This window comes from Ictidomys tridecemlineatus, unplaced genomic scaffold, assembly GCF_052094955.1.
Source record: "Ictidomys tridecemlineatus isolate mIctTri1 unplaced genomic scaffold, mIctTri1.hap1 Scaffold_1437, whole genome shotgun sequence".
NCBI classification, from domain to species: Eukaryota; Metazoa; Chordata; class Mammalia; order Rodentia; family Sciuridae; genus Ictidomys; species Ictidomys tridecemlineatus.
This window is the reverse complement of record NW_027521274.1, coordinates 27,819-36,271: the sequence shown is the minus strand read 5'-3', so window position 1 is coordinate 36,271 and position 8,453 is coordinate 27,819. Positions and strand designations below refer to the sequence as shown.

Genomic DNA, 8,453 nt, shown 5'->3' with positions numbered 1-8,453 from the left:
CGCCCTAGGTCTCCCAGGGCTGCAGGGCCAGCCGCCTTCCTTCAACTACCCAGGGTGCCCTCCTGCCTAGGTCAGCTGCCCTGCACAAGGGGAGCGGCCACCGTGGTCCACTGATGTGCGCACAGTGGGACCACGGGCCCTGTGGCTGATCTACACACCCGGGTGTGTGCAGGCGCAAGGGAATCACTGTGCAGGAGATGGAGGAATGATTGAAGTATTTGCCCTTGAACTTCTGGGCTCAGGTATCCTGCTTCAGCCTCCAAGTACCTGAGACTACAAGAAAGCCCCTCCTCCTCTGGCTAATAGGCTCCCTATGATACGATTGATAAAAATTTCACATTTCCTCATATATAGGTGGCCGCCCATTCCCCTCACTGAGGGTCCTTCCTTAGGAGGGAGTCACCAAGCTCCTGAGCCAGGTAGTTTGTGGTTGCCAGATTCTCCTTTGTTAAAATAATATGTAACCTGAGGATAAACACTTTAAAGTATAACACCTTTAATATCACCTTTAGTGTTAGTGATTGCACTCTCCCAGCATGAGGAGCTGAGGCAGATGAAGAAGGAGAGATAAAGACAGTTACCCACTAAAAAAAAAAAGCTCAATTATGATATCTGATTTTGATTCTAATCTTTACAAAGGCCTGTGAAGTATTTGTTTATTTTAAAAATTTATTTTATTGGTATTGGGGATTGAACCCAGGGGTGTTCTACCACTGAACTAGATCCCCAGAAACCCCCTTTTTTAAATTTTATTTTTTCATTTTTTTTTTTGAGACAGAGTCTTGGTAAGTTGCCCAGCCTGGGCTCCAACTTTGGATACTTCTGCTTCTACTTGCTGAATGGCTGGAATTATAGGTATGCGTCACCAAACTGGCTTCCTATGAAGTATTTAAATAAAGTCACCTCCCCTGAGAGATTCAGAAGCTGGTGTTCAGAATAAATTATTGCCTCACTCAAGCAAGAGGTGGATGGGCCTCAGAACCCATGGTCAGGTGTCTTGGTACCAACCCTTATAATGATTGACAGACGGCTGTGTCTGCCAGCTTGTTAACCTGCACAAGGACCTGAGGACAAAGTTCCCTGAGGAGCAACATGCAGATAAAAGCCATATTATTTCCTCTTGGATGCCAGCTAAGCTCTTCTACCCAGGAGCTGACCACCATCGGGAGGCTAACAGGATGCCCTGTGGGGATCTTGGTGCAGGTGAGAGATAGGGACATACCTGAAACTTTGCTTCTACAAACATCCCATCCTTGAGATTAATTCAAAATTATAGAGATTCAAAGGCTAAGAAAATACCCAGAGTTTGTTTTAACTAGCTGTTGGTATCAAGACAATAAATAGGTAAACATCTGCAGCATCAGCTATGATTATCAGAGATTGTTTTCTTTTGTTTCTTTGATCAGCCCTTTCAGGTGTTTGACTTTATTAAATTTTATTTATCATGTAACCAAAATAGGATGTTCATTTTGTTCTGTATCCCAAACACCTAGAATTTTTCCTGACATAAAATATGTTTTCAGTAAATATTGGGATAATGAATGAGTGAAATCCATTTCATTTAGAAGGCATGATACTCTGACATACAAATCTCAAGTTAATATATTTTTAAAAATTTTTCCAGGCCATTCACATAGAACTGTATGCTGAGCTAAAAGCTAAGAACTGTAGTTATCTTCTGTCCAACTTCACTAGTTCTTAAGTGACTTCAGGTGAAGGGACACCGACACCGCTGGCTTCGGCCAGATTCCTCCCAGGGGGTGCTTCTCCTTGGAGCAGACAGGTGGTTGGGGCTGTAGGGGACACGGGCTCCATGTGGCTCAGGCTGTGCCTTTGGGGAGGTGCAAGCAGGAGGCTTCTCTGAACACAGGTAAGACGGGCCAAGGCCTAGGCTTCTGAACAGCTGACGGGGTTCTGCAGACAGCGACTTTCCCTTCTCCCAGGCAAGCTACAGAATCTCCTCAAAGGGAGAAAAGGTAGATCACTCTGACCCAAGGCAGGGTTGATTGCAAGTAATGGTTCTCATTTGAAAATAATGCACACTGAGTATTTCTAAGAAATCAGCTATGACATGTGCCATGAAGCTACCGAGTGCTCTCAGCCTGAAGATGGAGAGTGTCAGACTGTGTCCATGAGGCTGTGGATATGAAGTACGCACACACTCCACCCCTTTCTCTTAAAGCACAATGAAACTGTCAAACCATGGGGATGTGGAGACCTCCTTCGTGTCACAATGGCCACTTGGAGCACCGTGATGTGCTGAAGCCTAAGTGATTCAGTGTGGGTGCAGCCAACAATGCTCAGTCTCCTGGCTTTCTTATTGGAAATAATGCCAAGAGAAATAATAGAACAAGCTGCCACTCACCTGATTATCTCTGTATTAAAATTTCCTAGTGAAATTTATGCTCACTGTCTTTCAGGTTTTTATACTGACTCAGTGCCCACTCCTACCAGCAATCTTTGCATGTCCCCCCTTGGTCCTTAATGTTGACACAGTCCTGCTCTCACTGGGGCTCAAGCTGACCAGACTGCAGGACCCACTTCTACTGCAGCCTCTTCACCCTGCACCTGGGCCTTTGCAGCAGAGGAACAAGCACCTCTGCTTCCCAGCATCTTGCTGAGCAAACTCCTCGTGCTCTTGCTCTGGGGAGGAACAGCCTCAGGTGCCAGCTTGTGCCTGTGGCCACCCTCCACTGATGGCCTCACAGGGCACATGGCGGAGAGGAGAGGAGGTGGCACCAGGCCAGTAGTGGCAGACAGTGCTGGGGGAGAGCCCAGGGCTGTGTCCATGACTCCCCCAGAAGGGCTGAGGAGACCACCCAGCAGTAAAGGAGGCCCACGCCCCTCACTCCCCCAAGATGTGACGCTTAGAGACTAACTCTGGAGACTGAGGTCAGCCCAGCAGTGAATCATCAGACTGAATGAGTCCTCTGTAACTGCTATCCATGCCCAGGGTGGGGAGCTGGCCTGCACCTCTGAGCACCCACACATTCAGGAAGTCTGTTGGAGAGAGCGGTGTGGTGCGCTGCTAGGACCAGACAGGTACCATGTGAGGACACTGGATTCAGCTCACACAGGTGGCCATTTCCCTTGAAGGGTTTTCCAAATGCTGTTTAAGTAGGAAAACAGGTCTCTTTCCCATTTGGGGTCATTCCTGCTGACACGTGGTTCCTTTGCCATGGGACTGGGTAGCTTGCAGCATGCCCGCATGGTGGAGAGGCTGGCGAAGGGCTGGGGAGAGCTCCGGAGGGTGGGTGCTCTTTGCTTTGTGGGGCGGTTAAGGTTCCCTGTGTGCTGAAGCCCGGGCAAGGGTTAGAGACAGAGTTGTGCAGAATCCTTCTCAGGGAGCTTAGCCAGACATCTGCGGGCGTTTGACGAGGGCGTCTTGCCTGGGAGCCAGGGAGACTTGTGAATTTCTGGGGAGAAATCAGCTTTATTCTGTTGTTTTCTTACCTCATTGAATACTTTTGATTAGAAATTCACATTTTCCTTGAGTGTGATTTCAGCCTTGTCGCTTGCTTTAACTTTTCTTAGCTGGTGGTAAACTTAACTCATGCAGAGACGGCTCTGTGTCTTCCGGAACAGTCTGTGTGAAGCAGAGACCTGGGAGGATGATGCCCATGGCCCTGTGCCTCAGTTTCCCCAGCTGTAGGATGGCGATAATGTAGCAAGGGCCCTGTGGCTGTCTGAACAGCGGCTGTAGAACACAAGCATAGGGACTGTGAGTGCGGGCAGGTGCACTGGAAGTGACCTGATTTAACAAACGGAGGCAATCATCTACTAGCTCATTAGTTTCCTATGGCTGTTGTATCTGGGTGGCCTCAAACTCGGTTTACTGTGGCTCAATTTGGAGGTCAGAGCTGGACGCCCTAGTATCTGGAGGGCTGTGTTTCCTCATGCAGGATTTGGGAACAGGTGGCCTCTGGGTTTCCTGTTTCTCAGAGGCCGCCTCAGTCTGGGAGGGTGGTCCTGCAGGGCTTCAAAGCTAGGGGCAGATCACCCGAGTCTGCTTCCCATGCCTGGTGCCTTTGACTCTCTGCCCACTCCTTCTTTATAAAGCCTGGGTGATTACATAATCCAGAGCAATCTCATCTCAGTCTTCACATTAATAATGTTGGCAAGATTTTTTATTTTTGTTTTGCCACATAAGGAAGTACATTGATGGGTTCCAGGGTTTAGGGTGCGTGTATGTTGGAGGGGATTATTCTGCTGGCAATTGATTTTATTTAACTAGTTAAGACTATTAGAGCTTTATTAAATTCAATAAAGTAACAAACTAATAATAAACCTGGTGGCATTTTTAAGACACCATTTTTCTGATGAGAGGCAGATGAAAGCTTGGTGCTAAGACACACCACGTATACTGATTTACTGTCTTTTTATCTGTTTAACATAGGGTGAATTCAAACCATATTGTTAGCACCTACAACATAAGCTCTGGGTGTATGAAATCACTTGAGACCACAGACATCTTTTCACAATGGTTGGCATCTAAGTGAATGAAGAGCCATCATGGCAAGGGAAGATTCAGAAGGCAGAGAAGTGGTGAGTGACTCTTCTCCTTGGTTGATTTCAGTGCAGGGGACTGAACCCACCAGGCACATGTTCTACCATGAAGCCACACTTCAGCCCCAGGGACCCCTTCTGTTAAAGATTTTGCTCACATCTTAGTGGCTCTTTAACCCAGTAACCTGATTTTAAGTCCCAGGAAGTAATTGTCTCAAATTTGAATATATAAATCTCACTGACATAAAAGCTAATTATTATTGCTCCACCTCAGAAACTGGTGATTTCTTTTTATTTTCCAGAACCGAGTTTTATTTTATTTTATTTTTTTAGAAAATGTAGGTGGATCCTACTTTATTTAATTTTATTTTGGAGTGAGGATAAACACAAAGGACTGCATTTTGAAAAAGGCTTTCTCTTCAGTGCATTTCTTAAATCAAACTTTTGATGACTTCTGAGGACTTCTAGAAGTGTGCCATCTAAAAAGCACAAGAGGTGAGCCATCTGCATTTCTTCTACTGATGTATTTAAAAGCCATCTATTTGATGATGTATTTAACACGTATTTACGACATGCCAGTCATTCATTTTAGATGGCTAGAGCAATTTCAAAACTAGGGTCTGATCCTCACCTGCATGGGGCTCACTTTCTGGAACCAAGAGTCAAACACAGGAAAATAAACCTGAAGTCCATCAGGGGGTGCCAAGGACTGTGAAGAAATACAAAGGCACTGAGTGGGACCAGAGCAAAGGGCAGCAGCCCAGGGGCAGAATCAGAACTGCCTTTTAGAATTTGATCCGGAAGCTGTTTGCAGACAGCTGTGCTAGGAGGTGAGGGTGTCAGTGCAGTAGAGAAGGGTAGCCCCGCTGAGGTGCCTGCAGTAAGACACAGGAACCAAACGTCCGGGGCACTCCATTCCGGAAGCCCTGCGCATGTTCCCACCTTCATGTCCTCAGCTGTTCATTTCACTCACCATCAGCCGGTCAGTCCATCAGCCAGCTGGTCATGTTCTCCAGTGGCATTCACTTAGTCCTGCTCTGGCTGTGGGAATTGCAGAAAGAGTGAGCAGAACAGACATGGTGAGTCTCTGCTCCAGGGTGAGAGATCTCTACTCTCGCCATCCTCTGCACACAGCAGGGTGACCACAGGCAGTGCCAGGAGGGCCACTTGCCAACAAGAAACAGGGTCACCTCTGCGGCTGCTCTTGGATGAGTTTTCTGGTTTGTTTTTCTCCAGCTCCTGCCCTGGAAAATCCCTCCACGCCAGCCCCCGTGCAGAGTGGTGTCCCTATCCTGACCTGGCTCTTCCCACCCTTCCTCCTGGTCCTGAGCTATCCCTGATCCCCTGGAGCTGACACCGCAATGTCAACAGGAAACAGAACTTCTACCTCCGACTTTGTCCTCCTGGGGCTTCTGGTGAGCGCGGAGGCCACGGGGATTGTTTTCACGGTCATCTTTGCCATTTTCGTGGTGGCTGTCACTGCAAATGTGGTCATGACAGTCTTAATTCAGGTGGACTCCCGCCTCCACACCCCCATGTACTTCCTGCTCAGCCAGCTGTCCATCATGGACACCCTTTTCATCTGTACCACTGTCCCAAAGCTCCTGGTGGACATGGTTTCTACAGAGAGGACCATTTCCTTTGTGGCCTGTGGCATCCAGATCTTCCTGTACTCGACCACGGCTGGTTCAGAGTTCTTCCTGCTGGGCCTCATGGCCTATGACCGTTATGTGGCTATCTGCAACCCCCTTAGGTACCCAGTTCTCATGAACCGCAAGATGTGTCTTCTGCTGGCTGCTGGTGCCTGGTTTGGGGGCTCACTTGATGGCTTTCTGCTCACGCCCATCACCATGAATGTCCCTTATTGTGGCTCCCACCAGATCAACCATTTTTTCTGTGAGATCCCTGCCGTTCTCAAACTGGCCTGTGCTGACACGTCCTTGTATGAGACGCTGATGTACCTCTGCTGCGTCCTCATGCTGCTCATCCCCATCTCTATCATCTCCACTTCCTATGCGCTCATCTTGCTCACCATCCACCGCATGCACTCTGCTGAGGGCCGCAAAAAGGCCTTCACCACGTGTTCATCCCACCTGACTGTGGTCAGCATTTTCTACGGGGCTACCTTCTACACGTATGTGCTGCCCCGGTCATTCCACACACCTGAACAGGACAAGGCAGTGTCCGCCTTCTATACCATTGTCACACCCATGCTTAACCCTCTCATCTACAGTCTCAGAAACAGGGATGTCCTGGGGGCATTGGAGAGGGTGTTTGCCCACTGCTCCTCTGCTCAGAAAGTAGTTGCAGATAAGGTGTAGAGACTCAGTAACACAAGGACAGGTCCTCCAGAGGTCACTCTCCATGTGCCTGGCTTCCCTAGACTGCTTTGTCAGCCATCAAAGTCTACTTACAATTAATATATCAAATTGCATAAATGCATTCTACTATCATGTATGACTAATTAAAACAAATTAAAAAATTCATAAAAAAAGAGCATTCACCTGGTCTGGATTTTGGCTGTGGGGAGGGCTCAAACCCTTCCTTCCCTTTTGCTTGCACAGGCCTGGCGGGGGTCAGTGGAGGAGGCAAAGCTCAGCACTTCTGCCTGTTTTGCATCTTTGCTCTGTGACTCCTTAGAGTCCAGGAGCCACAGGTCAGTGAACAGTGGAGGCTACCCTTGGGCAACAGCAGCTTCCTCATCTGGGGCAGGGCCCTCCTGGCCAGTGCTGAGGTAACCATGGACAGATCGTACCTGACTAAGACCACCTGCTTTGGCAGCTGTGAAAAGCCTCCAGCTGTAGGGTAGGATGGCCACACCTGTAACCCCCGTGACTCAGGAGGAGAAGCCAGGTCTCAAGCTCAAGTCCAGACTGAGCAACTTAGCAAGACTCTGACTCAAAATAAAACAAGAAGAGGTCTGGGGGGTGTGACTCAGTGGTGTGGCACCCCTGGGTTCAGTCCCTACACCGAACCCTCCAGCTGTGCAAACCCTGATCTTGCCCTCCTTTCCCTTTATCAGATCTCAAAGTCACAGTCAGCCTGGAGGACAGGGCTGAGGTCCTGTGTCCCCTCGTCCTCCCCATGTGGCTGCACTATGGCCATGCTTGGTCACCATGGCCTTTCCCATTTGGATTTTTGGGTGATTGGGCAACTGATTTTTGGACCTCCAGGGTCAGGCCTCTGGCCCGGTACTCTGCAACCAGGATGTTTCACTCATTGGGTCCTTTTGGCAAAATATCAAAAACAACTGATTCCTCGTACTGAAGGAATGTAAAGAAGTCATCTGTTCTTGTCTCTGGGGAAAAACACCCACAGTGGAGTTCACAGCAACCTCCCACCGGGCACAGGGCCTCCTAGCTACTGGAGATGGACAAAATAAAAACTTCTAAACAGTCACCACATGTCTGCTGCTTTTCTGTGACTACCTTTGCGTTAGCAAGGGAAGCCTCCCAATCCACAAATGACACGGAAGCGAAGTCGCCTCACAGTTTAACCGTGCTTTCCCTGGTGGGAGCTCTGAGATCACCGTGGAGTGCTGAGTGCAGTCACCACCAAAATATGCAGCTCCAATCCATGGGTGAGCGGCACTGACAGGGAATGGGAGAGCCTGTGAGTACTAGCAGGTGCTCAGAGGCAACAGAGGCCACATCTGATGTCACAGCACACACACGCCGCATACTGGGAAGGGTCATAACTGCTGACTGCGTGAGGGCCAGAAGCCTCAACAGTCCCGTCCTGGATGCCGCCACAGTGCTTGGTCTGGATGAGTGAGTCCTGGGGGATGTGGGCAGGGCACTCATGTGTAGTTGGTCCCTCGTGATGCCCACCCTGAGTGACAGGCACAAGTTTCCATTCTGCAATTGCTCCAGAAACATCAGTAAAAGAAAATGAGTTACATGAGAACTCTGTACTATTTACTGCCAAATAGAAATTTGCATAAATAT

The 8,453-nt window shown here is 48.7% G+C and overlaps 1 protein-coding gene across 2 annotated transcripts; it reads left to right on the top strand.

Annotated features, from left to right (window-relative positions):
• The first annotated feature begins 1,063 nt into the window (after positions 1–1,063).
• LOC144372670 (olfactory receptor 2T11-like) lies at positions 1,064–7,905 on the top strand. Of its 2 annotated transcripts, XM_078035971.1 has the most exons (4): positions 1,064–1,203; positions 4,397–4,545; positions 4,840–5,001; positions 5,743–7,905. In XM_078035971.1, exon 4 carries the CDS (start codon positions 5,868–5,870, stop codon positions 6,825–6,827), a length of 960 nt encoding a protein of 319 aa, XP_077892097.1. In that variant the 5' UTR covers positions 1,064–1,203; positions 4,397–4,545; positions 4,840–5,001; positions 5,743–5,867; the 3' UTR covers positions 6,828–7,905. The 2 variants fall into 2 exon arrangements, with proteins under 2 accessions (XP_077892097.1, XP_077892098.1); XM_078035972.1 differs by lacking the exon at positions 4,840–5,001.
• The last annotated feature ends 548 nt before the right edge of the window (positions 7,906–8,453 follow it).